The 24,221-nt window shown below is 54.7% G+C and overlaps 7 protein-coding genes across 7 annotated transcripts; 5 read left to right on the top strand and 2 right to left on the bottom strand.

The window, feature by feature from the left end:
• Nucleotides 1-1,982: 1,982 nt before the first annotated feature.
• GCG54_00001260 (NADH-ubiquinone oxidoreductase 19.3 kDa subunit) lies at nt 1,983-2,237 on the bottom strand (the record flags this gene model as incomplete). The annotated part of the gene is made up of 1 exon (XM_045401378.1): nt 1,983-2,237. One exon carries the CDS (start codon nt 2,235-2,237, stop codon nt 1,983-1,985), a length of 255 nt encoding a protein of 84 aa, XP_045258380.1.
• Nucleotides 2,238-3,452: 1,215 nt separating this feature from the next.
• GCG54_00001259 (uncharacterized protein) lies at nt 3,453-5,820 on the top strand (the record flags this gene model as incomplete). Its single annotated transcript, XM_045401377.1, has 5 exons — nt 3,453-3,555; nt 3,862-3,916; nt 3,965-5,131; nt 5,179-5,471; nt 5,522-5,820. 5 exons carry the CDS (start codon nt 3,453-3,455, stop codon nt 5,818-5,820), a joined length of 1,917 nt encoding a protein of 638 aa, XP_045258379.1.
• A 450-nt stretch (nt 5,821-6,270) lies between these two features.
• On the top strand, nt 6,271-8,571 carry GCG54_00001258 (uncharacterized protein; the record flags this gene model as incomplete). Its single annotated transcript, XM_045401376.1, has 4 exons — nt 6,271-7,279; nt 7,385-7,817; nt 7,868-8,159; nt 8,224-8,571. The coding sequence occupies 4 exons, from the start codon at nt 6,271-6,273 to the stop codon at nt 8,569-8,571; spliced, it is 2,082 nt and encodes a 693-aa protein (XP_045258378.1).
• An 800-nt stretch (nt 8,572-9,371) lies between these two features.
• GCG54_00001257 (Siderophore iron transporter mirB) lies at nt 9,372-11,164 on the top strand (the record flags this gene model as incomplete). The annotated part of the gene is made up of 2 exons (XM_045401375.1): nt 9,372-9,562; nt 9,625-11,164. The coding sequence occupies 2 exons, from the start codon at nt 9,372-9,374 to the stop codon at nt 11,162-11,164; spliced, it is 1,731 nt and encodes a 576-aa protein (XP_045258377.1).
• Nucleotides 11,165-11,913: 749 nt separating this feature from the next.
• GCG54_00001256 (uncharacterized protein) lies at nt 11,914-12,457 on the top strand (the record flags this gene model as incomplete). The annotated part of the gene is made up of 2 exons (XM_045401374.1): nt 11,914-12,377; nt 12,445-12,457. 2 exons carry the CDS (start codon nt 11,914-11,916, stop codon nt 12,455-12,457), a joined length of 477 nt encoding a protein of 158 aa, XP_045258376.1.
• Nucleotides 12,458-13,165: 708 nt separating this feature from the next.
• On the bottom strand, nt 13,166-16,407 carry GCG54_00001255 (Beta-galactosidase; the record flags this gene model as incomplete). The annotated part of the gene is made up of 3 exons (XM_045401373.1): nt 13,166-14,321; nt 14,384-15,773; nt 15,828-16,407. 3 exons carry the CDS (start codon nt 16,405-16,407, stop codon nt 13,166-13,168), a joined length of 3,126 nt encoding a protein of 1,041 aa, XP_045258375.1.
• A 1,167-nt stretch (nt 16,408-17,574) lies between these two features.
• On the top strand, nt 17,575-23,302 carry GCG54_00001254 (Lactose permease; the record flags this gene model as incomplete). The annotated part of the gene is made up of 15 exons (XM_045401372.1): nt 17,575-17,605; nt 17,698-17,889; nt 17,948-17,988; nt 18,040-18,086; nt 18,136-18,306; nt 18,363-18,500; nt 18,555-18,648; nt 18,701-19,495; nt 19,548-19,694; nt 21,009-21,037; nt 21,140-21,214; nt 21,341-22,147; nt 22,211-22,372; nt 22,427-23,002; nt 23,059-23,302. The coding sequence occupies 15 exons, from the start codon at nt 17,575-17,577 to the stop codon at nt 23,300-23,302; spliced, it is 3,549 nt and encodes a 1,182-aa protein (XP_045258374.1).
• Between the last annotated feature and the right edge of the window lie 919 nt (nt 23,303-24,221).

Here is a 24,221-nt window from a genome sequence, read left to right as displayed (position 1 = left end):
CCTTCGGTGTCCGTCCAATCTGTCCGACGTCTCGGAACCCCGTTGCTCGCTTTGACCCTCCGACTATCATCACATCATTTTCCAAACGGCCCGCTCTCTGCCGTTGTTTCTTCTTCCTCATCCGGCCGCTCATCCGCCGTGTATTTAATCCCCGTGGGAGACCCCGTTGAACCGCTCGTCTGGGTTCCACTAGAATCCCCGATGGAATCTCCATGAAACATTCCCTGAGTTGGGAATAAACAAACATCCTGATGCGGGTCGCAAACAAACCTGTTCTAGACTACTCAAACCGCGGTCCACTTTGCAGTGAATTTATTTGTGACCAGTGCTCGTCTCTCCCATGTCCATGTTCAAATATCTGTTTTTGTTTTCAAGAGTCACATCTGTGTTAAAACTGACCTAGACCAGCACACATCGAGAGGATCCAACTCCTCTGCCTTGAGCCCGCGGGACTTTTGGAAATACTCGACGGCTGGCCTCTCTTGAGAATTTTGATATAAGCTGTACACACCGAACCGGTAGAATGAGGGTCAAACAGGCTGGTTCGGCTTCAGCTTCCCGTATTCCTTCTGGAAGGTGTTCATGCGGCTGAATGCAAAGTCGCACGGCCTCGAAGCATCAACCATCCTCCGAGGCTATGAACGCGGGCTTATCCGTTAATCCTTCCGTTCATCAGCGATACACACTGCTGCGTATCTCTTCAGTGGCACACGTCGCACGAGCCAATTTGGGCCACATATCCACCCCGTTATTGCACGCAAAGGTCACACAAAACTTCGGATGGCTGTTGACCAGGGCATGTAATGTCATCAGCTTACGTGAAGGTGTCTGGGGCCGTTTGGGTCTTTGTGACAATGAGATCGAGGGTACTTGCGTATACGTCTTGGCTAAGTTTGATCAGATTTTCTTCCAAAGAAATACTTCCGGTCGATTGGACGTCAAGCTTCGTCTTTTTTTGAAGTATGTGATGTAGCTGAGTTGGGGCTCATGCTATGCTCGCGTACTTACATTGGAAGCTGCCAGTGCTGAAAACGGCAACCGATCAGGCGCCACCCTAGCTGTTCAACAGACGGGCATTGTTCGCTGACAGGTTTGAGGCATGATTCTTTAATCTGCCTGAGTATTTGCATATAACTGCAGCATCTGCCAGGTACTTTTGCAAACAATATGCATGCAAAAACGTGCATGTTCTTCCAACCCAAACCGGTGGCAATGGAAACATGTGCTCATTAGATCTCGCCTGACCCGAAATGGGCCGAACTCCTCGACTGGAACAACTGAAAGCCCTGTGTTCTATGATGATGAGACCGCCTGGTTTTCCTGTACTTTTCCTCCATGTGGCTTTACTCTAATCACTTTGCCGTCGTCGTCGTCGTCGTCGTTATTGTTATAGTCGTCCTTGTCCTTGTCGTCGTCCTCGTCGTCGTCCTCCTCCTCCTCCTCCTCATCCTTATCGTCGCTGTCGCTACTATCGCTTTCGACAGGAGAATTCAAGTGCACAGGAAATATAGTCGCGAAACATAGGAAGATTGGGCGTTCTCATGATCATTGAGATCTCGGTCATAGTACCCACTCCAATGGACGGCACGTTCAAAGCGCTCACACTTACCTACAAATAAATATAGTTGCCAACCGAGCATCTGCACAGCCTTATTTCTAACATCTTTTTCGGGGCATAATGACCATTGTGGAGACAGAACTGCTCGATTCCAAGTATGGTCTCAAGCATGGCCGAAGAGCTGAACGATTGGTTGCCCCCCGAGACGCAGACGCCTCCGTGGTTTATCTGGTCAAATATGCACGTACGTACGCCGCTTACAGACAGTGATATGTCATTATCAAGAAATAATCTCACCATAGAGACCAAAAAAGTGTTGAATATCATCCCGTGATTCGTGGCGGTAGGTAGTCCATTCTTTTGATATCAACATGACATCTCGTATCTGCCATGTATTTCTTTGATGGACAATAGAGCTGTATCCCTACTTTCTATACCACATCCTGGTGATTTTCGTTCTCCTCATCTTAGCCTGAAGCATGAAGACGCCATACATCAACGCTTCGGGCGTCGGCGGACAGCCCGGAACGAAGATGTCCACGGGGATGATGCGGTCAACCCCTCTGACCACAGAATAACTGTAGTGATAATACCCGCCACCGTTCGCGCAACTGCCCATACTGATAACCCATCTCGGCTCCGGCATTTGGTCGTAGCATTGCCGGACGGCAGGGGCCATTTTGTTTGTAACGGTACCAGCCACGATCATCACATCAGCTTGTCTAGGAGACGCGCGAAAGATGATACCCAATCGATCCTGATCATATCTCGGCATCGAAACATGCATCATTTCGACGCCGCAGCACGCGAGACCGAAAGTCAGGGGCCAAAAGGAGCCTTGTCTGGCCCAATTGACAATCGCATCGAGCGTCGTTCTGCCCCCCTTCAGTCAGTTCTTGCATAACACAAGGTAAGGCGAGGAATCATGAACAAGATGCCTACAGGGCGTATTCAACGGCATTTGAAGGCTCTTTCCTTGCCAATGCCTTTGATTTGGATGGAATCCTGAATGGTGGTGCCCCTTTCGTTTTGGCGTCGGTGTGGTTCCGTCGATAGCGTTCTGTCGCCGCTGATGTCTGCGGAAGCAACGGAATGCCCGGGCTGATTTGAGTACCAGCTTTTGCTAGAATATTTCGCGTCGCATGGCGAGAAATTGCTGTTTGTCACTTTAGAATTCACTCTTGTCAAGGCTCTTATCGGGCGGCTCGTTCGAACCTACCTTTTTGCAAAGTTATACCGTGCATCGTGGGGAAGAACAGGAGAAAATGGATTTCATGCAATGAGAGTAATAGGACTTGTAGATAGTACGCTTAAGCGAAACATCGATTGATCAAGTGAAGACGACGTAGACAAAACCACTGACATCCAATAACCAGATTGACGCCGCAAAAACATCAGTATTCAACAGAAAAACCCGTCAGAAATCTAGAGAAAAACCGAAACAGGGAGAATATCTCTCCCGGAATATTCGAGGACCTGAACCGCACTCCTAATGTCCCCGATGGCCGCTCATGCCCCCATGATCTCAACTTACACGGCATGCCCAGACTTCCGAATCAGGCTTAGCCCAGCCACCCGTCAGGAGTGGATCGCGCTGGATTTAAGGTGAAAACCCACCGGCGTCGCAGCCAACGACCCCGGCAGTGGGATTTGTCCGGCCCCAGGTCCAGAGTTTCACTCCGTCAAGGACAATTGCAGTCCGCCCAGTCCGCGAGATTCCGACTAGCTCGGATAAAACCCACCTCCTTTCACCATCCCCGTTGACGATTCCTTCACGCCCTTACCGTCCAAACCCACCAACAAACACCGGCTGATCTGTCTCGGTTCTATGCCCGATTTCGATTGATCTCCCAGTCTATCAGCGTTGGGCCTCGGGAGCCTACTGCGACCCGAGATGCCGGAATCTGTCGTCGGCGTCGGCGGCCGCGGGTACACCTGCGCGACCTGCGGTAAGCAGTATCAGCGGAGCGCTCATTTGCGACGGCACGAATCCACACGTAAGTCCTGCGATCTGTTCTCTCTTTTATCGGTTAGTTCCGGGCGTGATGGTAATATTTGCGTCTCAATTGGGGGACTTTTGTTGTCAAGATCATGAGACCATTCGCGAGCCCCCCTGAACCGGGCTTATTTTTTGCCATCCTGATGTGGTTTGGCTGCCTTGATAATTTTGTGGAGATCATTCATCCCTTGTAGCTTAGGTTCAGTCATCGACTTGCCAGCTGAAGTCGAGTGTGAACCGTTCATCTCATCTGTCATCATCTTCACATGCCATCTCGGTGTTCTTGACGCTCACACCTTTCTAGATATCGAAGGCGCAAGCTATAAGTGCCCTTACTGCGAAAAGTCTTTTGCTAGACGGTATGTTTGACGATCTTCTTCTAGAACCATTTTTCTAAACCAGCACAGCGACGTCTGCCGCAAGCATACTATTCACTGTCCGAACAAGAAAGACCATGAAGCCATTCCCATTCTCAAGCGCGGCCAAAAGCCCCGGGCGTGCGATGCTTGCTTCCACAGCAAACAATCATGCGACACATCCGATCCATGCGAGCGCTGCCTCTCTCGCAAGCTAGCATGTACCTACCACAGGCTCGAAGACACGCCGTCCGTCGCAACGGATTCCTCGGCTTCGTCAACAGCCGTCGGTACTCCCACCAACAACAACGACAAAGACCGCACCAAGATCACTGTCGCCTTCCTCCTGGGCCTCACCAACCCAAATTCGGAAAACATCCTCGAGTTCCTCGCCAGTGACGCAGCCGCTAGGACCGAAGGCGACGGGCTCGATTCGAGTATGAGACCGGTGGTGCCTGCCCCGTTCCCTCCGAGCTTGTCTATCGACCAGGACTTTGCCGCCTTCCTACCATACCCTTTCGCAACTGGTTTCGTCCCCGAGTCAATCGACTATCTTTATGCCATGTCCGGGCTCGCGGAAACGTCCGGACTGACAGCGTCGCTGATACATACACCAACTTCATCGTACGACCCAGCGATATTCGAGTCGCGGGCAGCCATGATTGTCTCTGAACTTGAAGAGCTCCACCATGCATTGAAGATCTGCGACCCGTGGTATGATGGAGCCTTTGACCGCGTTGCTGCGACTTCTGTGTTTTCAGCCGAGAATCTCTGCATGTTTGCCGCCACGTTTTTCCGCGTGAGCCATATCGACTTTCCCATTCTGCACCGGCCAGACTTTGGCACGGACCGAACGACGAAGGAGCTCTTGATCGCTGTTGGGGTCTCTGGCGCCTTGAGATCACCGCCAAGCGATGATGCTCTGGCTGCCCGGGGCTACCTCAGCCTCATCGAAGAGTACATTTTCAGGAGGCTCCATAGGCTGATTCCGAACGGTGTCACGCCTGAGTGGACCCATGAGCTAGAGGCGAGCCTTCAAGCGGCCGTCATGATTCATAGCGTGCAATTCTTCAGAAACGACATGGCAACGCGGCGGAAGAACCGCACGCAAAGGCTTCCGGTGTTGGTCCAGGCTGTGCGTTGTCTTGGGCTGGCTCAGACGAGGCATGCGCCGCTATTTCAGTACGATGAATTTGTGCGGAACGAGTCTCGCATCAGGTAGGTCGTGTCTTACGCGGAAGTTTTGGTTGATCTAACGATTACAGGCTGGCAACTTGGATAGCTTTGGCAGACTGGCAACAAACCGGCATGTTCAACGTGCCGTCCATGATCTCCACCTCAGAGATAACATGCGATCTCCCCTGTCCGCTAGAACTGTGGGATGCAAGTAATGCAGAGGAGTATTACGAAATTGCCAATACCAAGGGGTTCAATCCCGCAAGGAGGATAGTATCACTCAAGCATTGCATGGACGCACTAATGAGCGACACTTGGAACGGTATGGGGAGCTTTCCCTTTCAAGATATCAATGCGACGGACCTACAAATTCTCATCTTTGGTATGTTAGCCCGGCCGTTTGAGTGGTACTTCGAAGCTAACAATTCGCAGGTATCAATGGCATGGTGCTCACTGCAAACTTGATGGGGGTCCTGGGCCCCAGCACCCGGAATCTCTCCCGCGCCATCTCCAGGTGGGAGGCGATGTGGGAGACCATACAAGGCCGCATGGATCCCACCGTATTCGAAAAGAGCGGCATGGTCAGATACAACACTGAGCTCTGCTGGGCAGCGAAGCAGATCATCAAAGTCGCCATCTCTGGGGATCGGAGTTCGGCGTACATGCAAAAGGTTGGCCACGAGTCTCTCGTGGAATTGCATGAGTTTGTGCGTCAGTATAGGGACATCTAAGGGCGTTTGAGCGGTTTGCGAAGCAAAATTGTTGCATAGGTTGCCGGTTGCTTGCATTTTGGCATCGTGTATTTTTCGGTATTTGGCGGCATCACGGGATGGGAGCGTGGGATATGTTCGTCGGCTTCACGATCATAGAAGGTTAGCCACCCAACTCACTTGATACTCTAACAAATGATAAAAGTAGAATCTCTCGACCAAGCCTGTTCATCAGGACTGTCCGCTAGGTGTCATGTCATCGATGACTCTCGGCACGGCAAAGTCAAAGTTCGGCACCGAACTAGTGGATCTTAGTCAGTTCAGCCGAGGCCGACCCCGAAATTTCTTCCCGCTCACCAAGACACCACGTTCTCGGCGCCGAGGTCAAGAAGCAAACCGGCTTTTCTTCTAACGTTGTAGCAGGTCTTGCCTTTTCCTTTCCTTGCCCAAATTGAATCGCCGAAAGTCGTCATGTCTATGGTCACGCCCAGTTCGCCGAATACTCGCCGAAGAAATGGACGACCGCACGCCTGCGGCCCATGTCATCGGCGCAAGGTTGCCTGCGACCGCGCTCGCCCGGTCTGCAGCAGCTGTCGCAGACGGAGAAGGCCGGGAGAGCCGTGTGAGTATGAGACCGAGGATTCCGAGCTGCCTGCGTCGACAAGTCGGCAGCGGGCAGGACGAAAAACGAGGAGTGCCTCTCCTACCTCTGCCAGTCCCGAAACCCAGACCCGCCATCGCTCCACCATCGGAACTCGGGATCGATCTGAGCAGGAACGTAATAGTCCTGATGTGAACAGTCCAGTCGATGCGCAGTCCCCTGGTTTCCTTGGATTTACTTCCTACCTCGGCATCTACGAAGAAACGCGGGACGCTCTGTCGCCTTTCCAACCCCAACTTACAAGCAGAGCACGCAGAAGCGGTATCAACACAGCCAACACAGAACCAGAACACAAACGCGTGTCAGATGCAGTTCTAAAGACATGCGTTTCTGTTCTTCAGAGTATCCCTCGAAGAGAGGATGCACAAGTTCTATTCGGCTCCCACTTCAACGAGTGTGACATTGCTTTCCAGCTAATTGCGCCACGCGCCCTCGACCGCTTTTATCACCACTATGGCAGGCTATTTGAGACGATGGATCACAACGCAGCGAAGCTGTCTGACTTGGCAGAGACAATTTGCATAAACACGTCAAAAGTCTTCGTGGAAGACGAGCCGGACGGCAACCGCTACATCGACCAGTTTTCAGGAGAAAATACTCGCTGGGAGACTCTGGGCTTGCTGTTCGCGTACTGGTTTCTTGGTTCGCGGGGAGTCAAGAACACACCACAGACAGTGAAGTCTGCAGTAGCCTTGAGGAAATGTCTCAACGATTGCGTTCTGCTCGCCAGAGCCACGGCCTCGAAGGCAGGAAATACGTTGTCGGTCTATCTCCATTACAAGCGGGGAATCGTTGACTCTGTCGCTGATGGCGATGCCAGTAAGTTCTCAGCTCGCCCGTTATTCTTGCTGTCGAGAATTCCAGGAGATATTATCGCCTTTGCGCCAATCCTTGATAAGTTTTATGGCTGATCTGCGATCCTAGGTCTTTCGTGCTGGCAATCCCACGGAGAATGTGTGACTCTCTTGACATCTCTCGGGCTTCACATCGACGACAGCGCGCCAAACCAGCCATACGTGCCAACCCTCGCGTCAGAACTGCGGCGAAGGTTGTTTGGCCACGTCTTTCACAGCGACAAAGCAGGGTCTACCTTCACTGGTCGTCCGCCTCTTCTCTGCGGCAAGTTTACCTCGACACCCTTGCCACTTGCTCTCAGGGACGAGGACTTGTTGGCAGACGAGGATACCCGAAAAGTGGCGGCAGCGGCCCTTGACAGCCATGGGTGGAATAGAGACGGCACTCTTCCGCCCGTCGGTAACCTGCGCGCCCGTGTGTGCTTCTCCATGATCCGTGACGACATATTTGAGATCGCTCTGGCAGTCAGACCCGTCGCAGTTCCAGCGCTACAAACTCTCATGTACGTATTACCTCGAGGGTCTTCAGAGTATGATACTGACTGCTTTTCAGGGGCATCAAAGAGCGACAGCTGCAGGCTTATGCTCAGCTGCCGTCAGCGATGCGTTTGAACACCGCGGAGGTGAAGAATTCGACGCTGAACGACGGTACGCTTTACACGCTGATGGTTGTGCACCTGGAGCACCTGCAAAATCTGTTCTTCGTTGAACAGCTGCTCTTTCGTGGGGGCCATACAAACAACGATGACCTGTTGCGAGTTAGCTTCGAGATGGTGTCAACTGCCGTCATGTTCTGGACCAACATGGATCGGTTTACCCCGTTGCATTGGGACTTCATGTGGCTGGTGAGCTCAACCTTCTCTGTACGATTTATGAAACCTCTCTTGATGATTCTGACCTTGATCGCAGGTAATGGCGTACGCCGCTCCGGGCGGAGGTGTTCTTTGTCTAGAGCTTCTCCGGCCTACACCCACCGGCGACCCTCAAAGCCCCAAACCCTCCCGCTCCAATATCATTCAACAGCTCAGTCTGCTGGTTGGTTTCCTGTCCTGGGTCAAGCCCTCCGCTCCGAATGCAGACCTCTGCGCCGACTGCAAAGTCGTGATCCAGCACGTACTCGACCACGCACTGAATGACACAGGCGGCGTTAGCAACGCTCTTCCCGTAGACATCTCTAGCTGGGATGTGTCCGCGCAGCTGGACTTCAACTTTGATCTCATGGACACATTTGACTGGCTGCGACCGGATTTTACTTGAACGCTGCCGTGTCCCGGATGTGGCGGCTCAAATCTCGGAGCATGTTCCGGGAGTGGCCCCCCACACTTCCGACCGGCAACACCTTTTCGGCCGGCGCTGGCATCGGCGCCCCCAAAACAGGCAGGAGCGGACAGTCCCTACAGCGAGTTGTCTCACCAGCGGAAATTACTTTCCAGTGCTACATAGGCAGAAAAAGCCAAGCGACATTTTCTGCTTTGTCCCTTTAATCACACAACTGAGTTGTCGAACGTCAAGCTTCGTTGCCAATGAGGCCACCAGTCACTCGTCTTGTTCAAAGACTCAAGACCGAGTCTTCATCGCAAGCTCGCAATCGGTTCAGAACTGTAGCCGTCTCTCACTACAACATTGCAATCTCCCGTCTCGGCAAGACATTCCCCTAAAGAACGCGTTTACAGCGTGGCTCAACCGCTGTAAAGGCCCCTGACTCGCTCCACCAGCGGTACCTGGTGTCGTTGATTGGGCGCTATTAAAAGGAGCACTATGCAGGAAGCAACAGTACGACGCGTCAAAGCCCCGCAATCAGGGGCATGTCAAAATCTTTCCAGTGCCGAAGCTGTGCCTTACAAGGTGACGTATCTCTTTCTTTGAGTTATCGTAAACTTGGATTTTTTTCGTATGCGGTTGAAGAACAATCCTCTTTGAACATGATCTTGTAAACGCCGCGCTTGCTCGGTTTTCCACCTCACAAACCCCGAGTCAGCACACTCCAAGCAGGGGCGCTCGCCAAATCTTTGACGACCATGACGGCCCCCTGCGATAGCGGCCGCGCGGTCTCCACGATGGAGAACGCCACAAAGCGGGAGCCGTCGGTAGCTACCGCCGTTGGTTCGGCGAGCGAGGACTCAAGCGTCAAAGACGACCAGAAGGACTACGACACCGAGAAAGACACTGCGGTGGAGTCCGAGAAGGAGGAAATCGGACCCCTAGAACAGATTCTCAGCACCCGCCAGCTGGTTATCTTGATTTCAGTGTAACCTTTCTCTCTCAACCCCAGAATTCTTTTGAACAAGCACTTTGGCTAACTCTCACCAGCGTCTGGTTCTACAACTTCACGCTGGGCTTTTCCTCTGGAATCTTCAAAGTCTTGACCCCGTATGTCACGAGCGACTTCAGCCAGCATGCTCTTACAGCAACGACGGCGGTCGTGGCCAACGTCACTAGCGGCATCATCAAGCTGCCGTATGCAAAGCTCCTGGACCTCTGGGGAAGGCCCCAGTGCATGGCCTCGATGGTGTTATTCACGACCGTCAGCGCCGTCATGATGGCCGCTTGCCAGAACGTCGAAACCTACTGCGCAGCACAGGTCTTTTACTACATTGGCTTCTTTGGCATCCAGTTCAGCTTCACCATCCTCATCGCCGATGCCATCCCCATGCGACACCGGGCCTTCGTCATGGGCGTCCTCGCAACCCCGTCCCTCCTGTCGATCTGGGCGTGCGGTCCGGCAGCGGAGAGTGTGCTAGACACCATCGGCTTCAGGTGGGGATTCGGCATCTGGGCGATTCTGATCCCGGTTTGCTCCCTGCCTCTGCTGTACTTGATGTTCAAGTACGACAAGCAGGCGCGGGACGCCGGGCTTATTTCGAGACCAATCCATAAGCAGACTTGGCAGGAGAACTTCATTCACTACTGCAAGGAGTTCGACGTCATCGGACTGCTGCTTTTGGCTTCGGGTCTTTGCTTCTTGTTGCTGGCAATCAGCATCTACTCGTACCAGACCCAAGGCTGGGGTTCGCCGATGATTATCTCCTTCATCGTCATCGGCGTTCTGATGATTGTGGGATTCCTCATGTACGAGAAGTATCTCGCCCCCGTCACATTTCTCCCATGGCACCTCCTCACGGACCGGACTGTGGTGTTTACCAACTTGCTGGCCGGAACGCTGTATACGTCAGACGGCGTGGTCGCAGCATACATCTACTCCATGCTCATCGTCGAGTTCCACCAGTCTGTCACGAATGCCACCTACATCAACAACATTGAGATGGTTGGCGCCTCCGTCTCGAACCTGCTCCTCGGGGTGGCGTTGCGGTACAACGGCCGTATCAAATACTACGCTCTCCTCCTTGGAGTCCCCCTTTACATCCTCGGCGAAGGCCTCATGGTGGGCCTGCACATCCCCAACCCATCCGTCGGCGTCATGGTCTTGTGTCAGATCCTTATCTCGTTTGGCAACGGCGTCATGTACCCGATCGAGCAACTGACGCTCATGGCTGTGTCGCACGCGCACACTCCCGCTCTGCTGGCGGTGGAGACGACGATCGTGGCGTGTGGCAAGGGGGCGGGCTCTGCAATCGCAACAGCGATATGGACCGGGCTGTTCCGGAAGAAGCTGGCGGCACACCTGCCCTCATCGGAGCTCACGAAGCTCGACAGCATCTACGGGAGTCTCGAGGTGCAGTCCTCGTACGCGGACGGAAGTGAGGCCAGGACGGCGATCGACCGGGCGTATGGAGAGACGCAGCGGGTCATATTCATCACGGGAACGTCCATTCTTGCGGCTGCGTGGATTTCGGTGCTGTTCTGGCGGGACATTGACGTCAAGAAGGCCAAGGGCGGCAGGCGCAACTGATGATTCCAGTGTTAGAGATAGAAACCAAAGCACCTGCCATACCGTATCTTCAGCTGTGCAGCTGGGAGGAGCGGTCCTGCTCCCGATGAGGCTTTCCTCGGACCTACCTCCCGCCTGCCTCGCACCATCTGCGCCTGGGAAGCCGCTCTATTCTACCCTGCCTGCCTGGGTAAGGTACCTACCTACCTTAAAGTAGGTAGGCACATAATCCCTGACTTGTGCTGCACTTCTGCCCGCCCTTCTTCTCCCTCCATCGCACATCACAACATCAAACCTACAGCCGACCTCTCCAGTCCTACAAAGCAATCTTCTTGACTCTCTGGCATCGTTTGTGGTATTTTATTTCATCTTCGCCTCTACCCTAGGCCTTCCTTACTGCGTCCATCATCCAGTATCTGCACCTGCCACCAACACACGCCATGGCTACAAGTGACAACACACACCAAGAGCAAGCCGTCGACGTTGATGGCAGTGCCCATTCCCACAAGTCCTATTCCCACAGCTCAAGAAGAACGTTAGCCAAGTTCCCGCCGTCGTTCTGCGGGTATTCCGTGAAAGGACCAAGGCGACACTGGTGGCGACACGCAGAGCGACACTTTGTCCTGGGCCCTTCACCAGATAGGCCTCTGTTCAGTGTGCACTTCGATCATGCAACCGTGCTGCCCAGGTCCGGCGTTCTTGTAGGCACGAGCGGATCTGACAGATTCCATTTTGGCCTCCATGACGGACCTCACGCAAACAGCCCTGCAATGGCGACGGGTTCTGGAAGTCTGTGGGGCCCCTTTTTGTTCAAGCTTCCCCTTGCTGGAGATTTGCAAGAGTACTATCAAGAAGTCACCAGTTTCAACCGCTTCAACCAAGGCCGATACGGCAAGATCAAGTGCTTGCCGTTCAACATGAACATCAACGGGGTGACGGAGACATTCGAATGGAGAGCAACGAAGGCCAAGGAGCGCAGGCTACGCCATTGGTGGAGACGCCAACCCGTACACGAGCTTGTTCGGATAAAAAACCTCAATCCCAGTGCTAGGGGCAAGCGAAGGAACAGACCAGTCGGTCACAGCTCCGACGGCGGCGAGATTGTTGCTATGATAAATGAAACAAGGCACGCATTCGAGAAGGGATTCGAAATCACCTTCTTCGGAACAGGGCTGATGGGCGTTTTCGGGGCGAGGTGGGAAACAATGGTGGTTGTTACGGGAATCACAGTATGGTTGGTCAAACTCTGGGCAAACGAATATGCGGCACACCGCAGTGCTCAAATAACTGCAAATGCGCAGGCGAGTCAGATAAGCAGTGCGCGTTCGTACGCCTGTGCAAGCTCGAGGCAAACGTGTACTTCGACGTCCCATTATCATTAGGCTGGCCTTAGAATTCAGTCTACCCTAGACCACATTTGTATTGTTGAACTTTCTATGCCTCGCAAAAGTGAAGATGACGTGAAAATACAAAAAGAATTGACCAGCCTGGGGGTCGAACCCAGAATCTCCTGATGTCACGATAAATCGTAGTCAGACGCCTTGCCATTGGGCCAACCGGCCAGTTGCGGGAATCTCAGGGACGAGATGTCCTTCTGTGGCCGTCGTGAGGTGCGGGGCAACACAAGTAGCTTTTGTGCACATCCCGAACGCCGAGTCATGCCCTTCACGCAAAAAAGTGGATGGCATCTTCGTCGTCTCTCTCTGCGTGACGGAACGCCCATAAAGGGAAGATCTATTGGGATGGGCTGGCCGAAGCCAGCCCGGCTATATACGGGGGGCGGAGCGGCCATACGATGCCCCGAGAGGGCCGGGGACCCCGGCTCGTCTCGCACTCTCCAAAGCATCAAAATCAGGCAGCTTTCCACAGACGTTCCGTCTCTATCATCTTCGTCGTCACGTCGTCATTCGTCTCAGAGATGCATTATCATAACGTTTCGTGCCATTACTAGTTCTAGCCATGAACATTCATAGGGCTCGGCGGCCCTTCTAGCCAAGTTTCGCTTCAGTCATCATCGGCCCATCAAAAACCAACGCGCTCCAACACGAAGGCGAACTTGAAGTCTCCTACATGCACCTTGAGATCTTCACGGACGTTAGGACCACAAGCAGCGGTGCCTACACCGGCAACGCGGGCATCAAGACGCAGGAGGGTGGCGTCCTCCTCAAAGAGATCGCACGGGTGCGCGGCGTTTTGGACAGTCTCGGTCTTGTAGTGGCTGACCTGGAAACTGAACTGGCGCCACTCCTCCTCAGACCAGAGCGCAGCATCAGCCGGGGTGGCGCGGATACCGCGGCCGTAGCCCTCGGTGAGCTTTACATAGCGGGTCTCCAGATGGTTGCCGCCCTCCTGAGGCACATCGTAGTGCTGGTGCAGCTCCGGAACGGTCGCCTGGTACACGCCGAGGCGCTGACTGGACTTCTTGTCGGGGTATGACTCGCCGGGGCCAAGGGCGAGGTACTTGACGTTGTTAAGAGCCTTGGGCAGGCGGAGATTGAGACCAACGCGGGGGATGTGCGTAGGCTTGATGCCTCTTGGCTTCAGGTCGACGGCAATGGTAAGACGACCGGCAGCGTCAATAGTATAGGTGGTCACAGTATTCCAGCCCCAATCCAAGATGCGAGGGCTGAGGTAGGTGGTTGCAATGATCTCCACCTTCTCGGCAGACTCGTTGATCTTGAGAGAACGCAGAGTGCTGTCGAAGGCGTTGACGCCATAGCGGACCCAGTAGGGTACATCATTGGGCTTGTCATTGTCGGTAGGGGCTCTCCAGAAGTTGGGAGAAACAGCGGCATTAGTGGACGCATCCTTCTCGAGGAGCGGCACTCCGGCGGCAGTCCAAGAGGTGAGGTAGCCGCGGGCTGTGTCAAATGTGAAGGTGAAGTCGGAACCGGAGATGGTTGCTGTTGAGCGAACTTGCTTGACCTGCAGCTTGGAGCTGAGCGTATCGTGACCGAGTTTGGGAACGAGTGCAACGCCGGACAGCTTGTGCTGAATCCAGGCAATCTCGTGAGCGGGCTCCGCCCAGTTGGTAGAGTCCTTCAGACGGAAGGTAATGGTGATGTAGACCTCCTTGTCAGACTGAATGCTCGAAAGGGAGGACGGCAGATCGATCTTGGCCGTCTCGCCAGCGGCGATCGTGGGAACCTCGAGGTTGCCAGCGGCGAGGAGAGCAGAGCTATGGCCCAATCGTTAGTTCTCTGACTTCGGTGCGTTAGGCGTAGCTAGCAGTTGACTTACTTCTCACCCAACTCCTCCACCTTGTAGGAGGCGGAGAGGTGGTCGACGCCAACGTAGTCGTACTTGTTCCAAATGACGAGCTTGTTCTCTTCAACAGAGAGGGAGAGAGGCTGGTAAGCCTTCTTCAGCTCAATCAGACCAGGGGTAGGATCATGGGTGCTGTGAAGAAGACCATCCATGACGAAGGTTCCGTCGTGAGGGCGTTCGCCAAAGTCTCCGCCATATGCGTAGTACTTCTTGCCGTCGGGATCTTCCTTCCAGATACCGTGGTTGGCCCATTCCCAGATGTAACCACCCTGGAGACGAGGGAACTTCTCAAAAACCTCCATGTAGTCGTCCAGACCACCAGGGCCGTTGCCCATGGCGTGTCCGTACTCGCACAGAATGACTGGCTTGTCAAACTTGCCGTCTTCTTTGACTTGCTCGGTTGTGACGAGACGCGTCAAGCGGTCAATGGGAGGGTACATGTAAGAGAACATGTCGGCGGTCTCGGCATTGACGTCTCCCTCGTAGTGAATTGGACGGCCGGGGTCAAACTTCTTGGCGTAGTGGTACATGACCTTGTGGTTCTCGCCGTAGAATGCCTCGTTACCGAGAGACCACATGATGATGCTAGTGTGGTTCTTATCACGCTGAACCAGCTGGACCATACGGTCAAGGTAGGCCTCGCGCCAGACGGGGTTCTCGCTGGTGTACTTGCCAGCCTTGGGGAAAGTGACGGCCTTGCGCTCCTCGTAGTCGGCCTCCTCCTGAACGTCCTGCGGACGAGCGATGCAGTCATAGAAGCCGTGGCACTCGAGATCGGCCTCGTCCATGACCCACAAACCGAGCTCGTCGGCAAGCTCGAAGAGCTTGGGGTGAGGGGGGTAGTGAGAGCATCGCAGGGAATTGATATTGTGAGTCTTCATCAGGAGAAGGTCGCGCTTGGCGTAGTCGAGGGGAACAGCGCGACCGAAGTGGGCGTGGTGCTCGTGGCGGTTGGTACCGCGGATGCGGATAGGGGTACCGTTAACAGAGATCAATCCGTTCTTGAGCTCGACCTTGCGGAAGCCAATGTTCTGGAAGACTGTATGAGAGGCGAAGGTGATCTCGGCGCGGTAGAGGTAGGGCGTCTCGGCAGTCCACTTCTGGGGGTTTGTGACGGGGATGCTGAGCTCGACCTTGGAGTCGTTGGCGTTGACTTGGGCCTCCTTGGTGACAATCACGGCGCCGCCGTTCTTGCCCAGCTCGCTGAGGGTGAGCTTGACGGTGCCCTTTTCGGCGGCCTTGACGTCAACGGTGGCGAGAAGGGTGGCATTCTCGTACTTGTCGTCTAGGTCGGTGCGAAGGAAGAAGTCTTCGATTCTGAAAGGCTCAGGCACGGCCAAGAGGGTGACATCGCGGAAGATACCTATGCCAATCGGTTAGAGGAAAGAAGACATAGACAGGGGTAAGGGTTCCATACCGGAAAGCCACCACTGGTCCTGGTCCTCGATGTAGGTGGCGTCAGACCATTGGTAGACTCTCACAAAGACCTCGTTGGGGCCATCCCGGTTGAGAATGCTCGTGACGTCGAACTCGGAAGCGTTGCGCGAGCCCTGGGCGAAACCAATGAGGACACCGTTGACCCAGATGTGATAGGCGCTGTCGACACCGTCGAATCTCAAGCGCAATTGAGACTTCTCGTCCCATGTGGAGGGGACGTGGAAGGTGCGTCTGTATGTGCCGGTGGGGTTCTCGCTGGGAACGTAGGGTGGGTCGACGGGAATAGGGAACTGGGTGTTGGTGTACCACGGGTAGTCATGGCCTTGGAGCTGCCAGTGTCCAGGGACGTTGATGGTTTCCCACTTGTCGTCCTTGTCGTCGGGCAACGGGGCCTCGCCAGGAGTGCCAGCGTAGTGGAAGTCCCAAACGCCATTGAGGAGTATGGAGGTCTCAGGAATGAAGTAAGCGCGAGGGGGGAGGGTATTGCGACGGAACACCTCAGGGTTTTCGTAGTCGTGGACGCCCTCCTTGGCTTGGAGGGGTAAGCTTTGGGGGGCCATCGTGGCGGTTTCGGAGGAGGGGTAGCGATGGCTTGGTAGACGGATTGAACGGCCAAGGGCGTGTCAGAGAGGAAGGACGACGACGACGACGACGACGACGACAAAGACGAAGACGAAGACGACGATGGAGACGACGGCCAAGGACGAAGAGGAAAGAGAGGGAGACAAACGAAGGAGGAGGAGGAGGAGGGAGAGGGCAGACAAATCGGCCGGCAGCCCACGGTCGTACGGTTATTTATTCACGCTCAAAGCTCCACGCGAAGTAACGTGTCTGGGGAAAGGGACTGCTATCCATCCACTCTGCAAGTTTGCTCTCGTGAAGCAGCGTTGTCCCGCCATAGGTACCTCAAGGTAAGGTATGACGAGTGAACGTGGGGCAACTGCAGGCTGGTGCAGAGTGAGGTGCTTCGTGCAAGTTGCTGCCCCTCTCTGCTCTGTTCGGGGTAGCTCCGAGTCAGGCGGCAGTCGGGTGGGTGGTCGGTGTAACGAGGGAAACTACCCCGAAGAGATACCTCTTGAGTCTTCGCAGGCATGCAGTGGAGGTCTTCGCGTTACCCCTCCACCCCTCGTCGGAGAAGGTCCGCACCAACCGAGAGTCCAAGGCCACAAGGGGCATAGCTTCCCCGGTCCGGGGGTGGGGTGGTGGGCACTTGTTAGGTGGGTTCGGGGAAGTCGGGGCCGGCCCCACACCTTCGCACCTTACATAGTACTGCATAGTACACTACTGCGCAGAGGACTCGGGGGCTAACACCGCTGCAACGTCTGCCACACTCACACCCCCGACCCCCCAACCATCCATCTCACTCCCTTCCCCTTCCCCTTCCCCTTGCCCTCCAACCCTCCCCTCCATCCATCCCATTCTGCAGACCCTGTTCGTCTAGTCTGATGTTCCAACGGACGGAAAGTTCTTTTGTCTTTTACCCCAGATCGAATTCCGTCTAGACCCCCGGCTAATGTGGGCCGAGAACTGCAAGCGCACCCGTGTTGTCGGGCTGATGGTCGGCCGTGACTCTTTTCACCCCAGGTTTTCTTCTCTTTTTGTGACCCTCTTCGAATGATCTGATGGCCCGAATGCGGGGAGAGCTTGTGTCTTGAACAGGCCGGGGCTGGTGGTCGCAGCATTTAAGAGGGCCATGTTATCGCCCTCTCCATCCTTCGTCTCCATCGATGGAACCCATCCAAGACTCGATCTCTCCACGTCTCTCCACTGTTCCTGACCACTTGGTCCACTTGGTTTGAGCCCGTGTTGGTCTGCCTACGCATAGATTAGTACTTGGTATTATCTTGCAGCTCAATCCACAATGTCCGCCGAAAAGTCCGATATGGCGGCCGGCGAACACGTCGCCGAGAGGCCCGGCCTCGCCGGTGCTTCGCCAGAGGTCCATGTCGATGCCGCCGTCCAGATCGCCCACGAGACCCAAGAAGGCCAGTACTCGCCTTGGACAAAGTCCATGTTCCGTCTTTACGGCATTCTGATCATCGGTGCGCCGTGCCATGCTTCCAATATCTCAAGGATGGTTTCCTAACTACCTGTACCTAGCTTACCTTGGCGGTGCTCTCAACGGCTACGATGGCTCTCTCGTGAGTGCTATCGCAAATAGCCCAAGTTCCTCAATGGTTAACACGCAGTAGATGGGAGGCCTCAACGGCATGAAGTCGTACATGAATTACTTCAACAAGTCGGTAATCCCCCCAAGACTTTCGTAATCTAGCTAACGTGATTGATAGGGAGACGGTCGATCAGAGCACCGGCATCATTTTTGCCATGTACAACATCGGCAGTGTCGCCGCCGTCTTCTTCACCGGACCCACGAACGATTATCTCGGACGCAGATGGGGCATGTTTATCGGCAGCTTGATTGTCATTATCGGCACCTGCATCCAGGCCCCCACCAAGACGTGAGAATAGGTACCCACCGACGCATTGCAATATGCAGCATACTGATGGCTTCCAGCGCCGGCCAATTCCTTGCCGGACGTTTCGTTCTAGGATTCGGCGTCAGCTTCGTTTGCGTCTCCGCTCCCACCTACGTGTCCGAGATGGCCCACCCAGCGTGGAGAGGAACCATTACGGGTGTATACAACTGCACTTGGTACGTTTTGAGAGCGATCGCGTTCATTGCTGCGTACTGACTGGATGGTCCCAGGTATGTCGGCTCGATCATCGCCTCTTGGACCGTTTACGGATGTTCATACATCGAACATGACGGTGGCTGGCGTATCCCGATCTGGATTCAGATGGTTGGTGCCCATTCTTCAACCCTCACCCACAGTCCCCCTAACAGAAACCCAGGTGACTTCTGGCATCATTTGCGTCGGCGTCTTCTTCATCCCCGAGTCTCCTCGATGGCTGATGGCAAACGACAAGCATGAGCAAGCCGCCAAGATCCTTGCGACCTACCACGGCGAGGGCTCCATGGATCACCCTATCGTGCAGCTCCAGCTCAAGGAAATGGCACAGCAGATCCGGACCGACGCGTCTGACAAGAAGTGGTGGGACTACAGCGAGCTTTGGAATACCCACTCGGCTCGTCGCAGACTCATTTGCGTCTTGGGTATGGCTGTCTTTGGACAGGTGTCTGGCAACTCGCTGAGCTCCTACTACATGACCGCTCTGCTAGAGAACGCCGGCATCGACGACGAGAAGAAGGTTTTGGCGTTGAACGCCATCAACCCCATTCTGTGCTTTGGAGCTGCCCTTGCTGGAGCCCGTATGACGGATGTCGTCGGTCGCCGGCCCCTCTTGATCTATTCCATCATCTTCTGCTCGTTCTGCTTCGCCATCATCACTGGAACCTCGAAGCTTGCCACGGAGGACGCCAGCAACGAAGCAGCTGCCAACACCACGATCGCCTTCATTTACATCTTTGGCATCGTTTTCAGTTTCGGCTGGACACCGCTCCAGAGCATGTACATTGCCGAGACCCTCAACACGGCCACCCGTGCCAAGGGCACTGCCGTCGGCAACTTTGCCAGTGCCGTCGCAAGCACCATCATCCAGTACTCCAGTGGACCCGCGTTCCTCAACATCAAGTACTACTTCTACATTGTGTTCATTTTCTGGGACTTGTTCGAGGCCGTGTTCATTGTAAGTACCCGCTCCATCACAGCCAACGTTGCATCACTAACTGTTCGGCCAGTACTTCTTCTTCCCCGAGACCAAGGACCGCACCCTGGAGGAATTGGAGGAGGTTTTCAGTGCTCCCAACCCTGTCAAGAAGAGTTTGGAGAAGCGGTCCGCACAGACCGTGCTGAACACCATGAACGTGGACGAGAAGTTGGCCGGAGTCTGAGGACCCACTCCGGCCCGGATTTGGCGATGCTTATGGGGCGATACCGGCTCGGGACCCGGTCCGATGCCCGGGCCAATCCACAGGACCGCTTCACATGCCTCTTATCGCAGCTAGCGTGCACATAAATAATAATACTCCCAGTACTCTATGTTGTCCAGACATATGTTGAAATCTGCAATCTTTCTCACGAAATCACTGAGATTGGCATGTCGGCCGAGTTCTTGTGTGCTGGTGGATAATTGGGGTAACCTTGCCCGCCTAGGCTTCGTGATTGGAGCGGCACGGCCCTCCTGCAAGAGTGAGACCAGACTCTAGGACGGCACCATCATGACCAACAACAGCAAAACTCCCGTACCAAGTTCCATGTCACAACCGATGAAGAAGAGAACATCTGATCACTTTATAACGTCCGGCAATTTCGCCAAGCGGTGTCGCCCATCACATGCGTTTTCTCCAATTCGTCCAGCCCGCCTTTCCTCGAACGGCTACATCCCCGGACAGTTCCCCAGCGACAGCATCGTCCAATGTCACCTTCACCGCGTGAAAGCCGTCGGGGAATGGCGGAGCGAGGCAGCGCGTAACTAGCTTCCCCTCAAGGCTTCCCTCCTTGGCCAAGGCCGTCCAATTGCTCCAATTCTCCCACCCACCCCCTACTCCACAGCGTTTCTCCCCCGCACCACACGTGGGTTTGCATATGTATCCAATGCATTTCCTCCCCCCTCTGCCAGGATTCTTCGTTTGCCCCCCTTGTGCATCCATTCTTTTTTTTTTGTTTTCCCACTTGCAAACTCCAGTGCCTTCTGCACTCGGTCCGCTTCGGATCGAAGGACCTCCAACGGCCAAACTGGGTGCTACGCCATGCCTGCCACCCCGTGATTGCGACTGATTCAATGGAGACGATGGACAATGAGTCGATTACTGAGCCGTCGAGGAAGAGGTTGAGGACGAGCCATGCCGTAAGTTGGATTTAATAGTCTCATCTGATGTTCAGTAATTGTCTTTTGTGGTGTTCATGACCAAGCATTGTCGCTGCGGGCCGTGTTCGGGGGCGAGACAAAATGCCCAGCACAGAATCGGGTCTAGACCACCACCACAGACCAAGAATGCCAGGTTTTTCACGATGTTCCAATTCCCCTCGGAATGGCATACGCACAATTGCGCTTATCCTCGACTTTGTCATCCCCATGATCTGCCACCTGTGGAGAATGCCATCCATCTTGCTAGCAGCAGCCGCAATGGCACCTCCCCTGGCATCGAGCGGCAATCTCTCCGAAGAACCATGAAGCTGACCGACGTCACGTCCCGCAGTGCGATACATGCCGCGCCAGGAAGATCAGGTACGTGCGGTCAAGGCCAAGCAACAAGGCCCAGGTCGTCCCAGGCTCTCGGGTCTGCGCCATCTGCAGGAAACAAGAGAAGATTAACGATGTCTCGCCCAGATGCAACGGCAACACGCCATGCGCCTCGTGCTCTGCATCGCAGCAGGAATGCACCTATGGATCCGAGGCGAACTCGTAAGTCCCGCCCGGCTGTCGGCGCCGTGATCCCCGGCGGGCGAATCAAGCGCACCCGGGGACTCGCGCGAAGAGAAGAGACAAAGGAGATCAAGCTCTGACCATTCATGTGCTGCATGTCACTAGACGCGGGAAGAGCGACCTCATCCTCGAGGGCGTACTGAGGGTGGAGAAGTTCCTCCACGAGATGAAGGCCACCATCGTCAGTCCCGCCGCCTCCTCGTTCCACTTTTCACCGAACCCGTCTCACGATGGGGTCTTCAAGGGCGCGCCGCCGTTTGCCGATAGTCGCCCGGCCGTGGTCTCGCCGGCCCTCCGCTCGGCCTCGCGCGGGTCCTTCTCCGGCTCACCCCTGAACGAGATCCACCACCCGCAGCGCACCCCCATCTCCGAGCCGCTGTACCAGAACAACTACGAGAACGCCGTGCTGGACTCCATGCACACGAGCACCACCGAGTCCATCCTCCAATGGCCACACTTCGAGGCCTTCCCGAGTATGAAGGATGACTACGTTTCCATCTTCCACCTCGAGCAGTCGCGGCCTGCGGTCAAGACACGCTCAACGGTCATGTACCCGTATGTGACCACCGAGGAGATTGACGGCATCATCGAGTCGTTCGAGCTCACCATCAACTTTTGGTACCCGACCATGTCCTGCGGTCAGCTCGCGCAAGTGCGGAAGCTGATATCAGATGGAATCCCCGAAGAAGACAGCATCCTCGTGTGCCTGGCACTCCTGACGATGGCACTCGGCTGCGCAGGTCAAGTAACTGCCGGCCTGACCACCGGGACGACGCTGAGCGAGGAGGAGCGGAAGCGGAGGCTCGCCAGACGGGCCATGGGCGACATGTACTTTGACAGCGTGCTGAAGAAGCTGCACGTCGTACACACTAATGTGGGCAGCACTGCAACCCATTGCCTCTTCTTTACAGCGTAAGCGCCCATCCCGTTTTTGGCGGAAATCTCGTGCAGGAACTGACCCGATTGGTCTCGCAGCATGTACTTTGCCTTTCTCCGTCGGCCGCTGCAGGCATGGGAGTACATCAACGCAGCCTCCGCCAAGTGCCTTCTGCTGCTGTCTTATTCCCCGGAATCAGAATCAGAAGAAGACCAGGAACGCATTCGCAGGATCTTCTGGTCGTGCTACATCCTGGAGAGGTAATAACCACCCTCCCGACCTGGCCTCTGCCAAGTCTAACTAACGAAATCCAGCGACTACCTCGCGGAGCTCAACGGCCTGCCCCAATCAGGCATTGCCCGCATCGAATCTTCAACAGCCCTGCCGGGCCAATACAACACCCATCGTGACAGCAAAGTCGAAGAGAAGTCTTCACTGTACTTCCTCGCCTGCATCTCTATGCGCCGCCTTCTCAATCGCGTCCACCAGCTCCTCTATGCACGCGACACCGGCACCGCCCTCGACCACACCCGCTTCCCCTATGTTGTGGCCGAGCTGAACCACCAACTGGACGAGTGGCGCGACGTCCTCCCGGCCGCCTTCAAGTTTGAGGTTGGCTTCAACCACATCGGCAACCAGAGCACCCCAACAGAACACGGCGGCTTCTTACGGCAGAGATATCTCACCTGCCGGAGTGTGATATACCGGCCATATCTAATGTGGATGCTGAGCGGCAGGGCTGGTCGCGGTGAGGCTAATTCGGAGCTCCTCATCAACCAGGACTCTTTGAATAATTGCAAGGCTTGTCTGGATGCCTGCTTGTTGCACATCCTCAACCTAAGGGGGTTTGGACAGACGGTTCTGGTAGATACGTGGATCTGCTCGCTCTCGTAAGTGAACACATCTCGTGCGGATGAACCTAGCTAACAGGGTGTCGCGCGTGCAGCATGGCCGGTGCAATGCTTGTTTTGCTTGCAGCCTGCCGCATCCCGCAACTCAAAGACATGATCCCGTCTGATATACTCGGAGCTGGCGATCATTTGAAACAGCTTCTACAGAGCTGGCAGTCCGTCATGGGAGATCCGACCTCTCCAAGCGTGGACCAGAGCATCAGAATGATCAGCGATGCAGACCGATTCATTCAGGAGGTATACCACGCTGGAGACTCGTTCTCTATGAGGAGGCGTTAGGAGTCGGTGCTTGCCTCACAGGTGAACGGAATGAGCGATTGAGCGACCTTGGTGAATGAGTTATGAGTGAGAGAGCGATGATAAGGGCGTTAGGGGTCACAAAATAGCATTATCTAAAAGCGAAAACATGGTCAATCTCACTATTGATTCTTCTCAATGGCATGCTTAGACCGATTGAATCATCCTCTTTCTTATGATATGATGTAACTTCAATCATCTCCTCTCACTTCATCTCACTCACTCTCATTTTTGGGCATCTCCCGCTAAGTCTCAGATCTCAATGACCCATTCTCATTCACTCACTCTTCACTGGGATATATCACTTGCAGCCCAAAGTCTCGACCTCTAGCTCATCCCACCTGCGTTTCACGTCATTGCCAAAGCCAACAGTGTGGAATAAAGTTTCGGGAATTTAATCAACTCAAAGAAACAGCGCCCATTTTTCCTCCTGTCAGCTGTCAATCAGACCCCATAACGGCTCTCCCCTTCATCTCTCTGTTTGATCTCCACGTGCCCGGCACGGGCCATGTACAAGAGGTTTTGTAACGCGCTCCAAACGCGCCACGAGACCCCTGCGACGGGCTCGATGTTGCCCCAGCGTGCCAAATTACTCATCATTTCGCTTTAATGATTTGGCGCGACCTTTTTGAAAAGGGGGCATCGGCAGGCATGGGCTTTGATATCCCGACTTGTCACGAGTTATCCCAAGCCTTTTTTTCCCTCCCCTCGCGAGTAAGGCAAGGCACTGTGTACGTGCGACTGCTTCGGACTTGTGGCATTTCACGACATCCAATTCAAACTCGCTGCTCCACCCGTCATCGAGGAAGCGGATCTCTGGTGCTACTCTGCGCTTTGCTTTTCTTTTTTTTCTTCGCCTTGCATTCAAGCTTGTCTCCTTGCTGCACGTCGACTCCACACA

The sequence above is a fragment of the Colletotrichum gloeosporioides genome (assembly GCF_011800055.1).
Source record: "Colletotrichum gloeosporioides strain Lc1 chromosome Unknown consensus_85, whole genome shotgun sequence".
In the NCBI taxonomy this organism is placed as follows: Eukaryota; Fungi; Ascomycota; class Sordariomycetes; order Glomerellales; family Glomerellaceae; genus Colletotrichum; species Colletotrichum gloeosporioides.
Note: the sequence above shows the minus strand (reverse complement) of the source record. Positions and strands in the feature narration are given on the sequence as shown.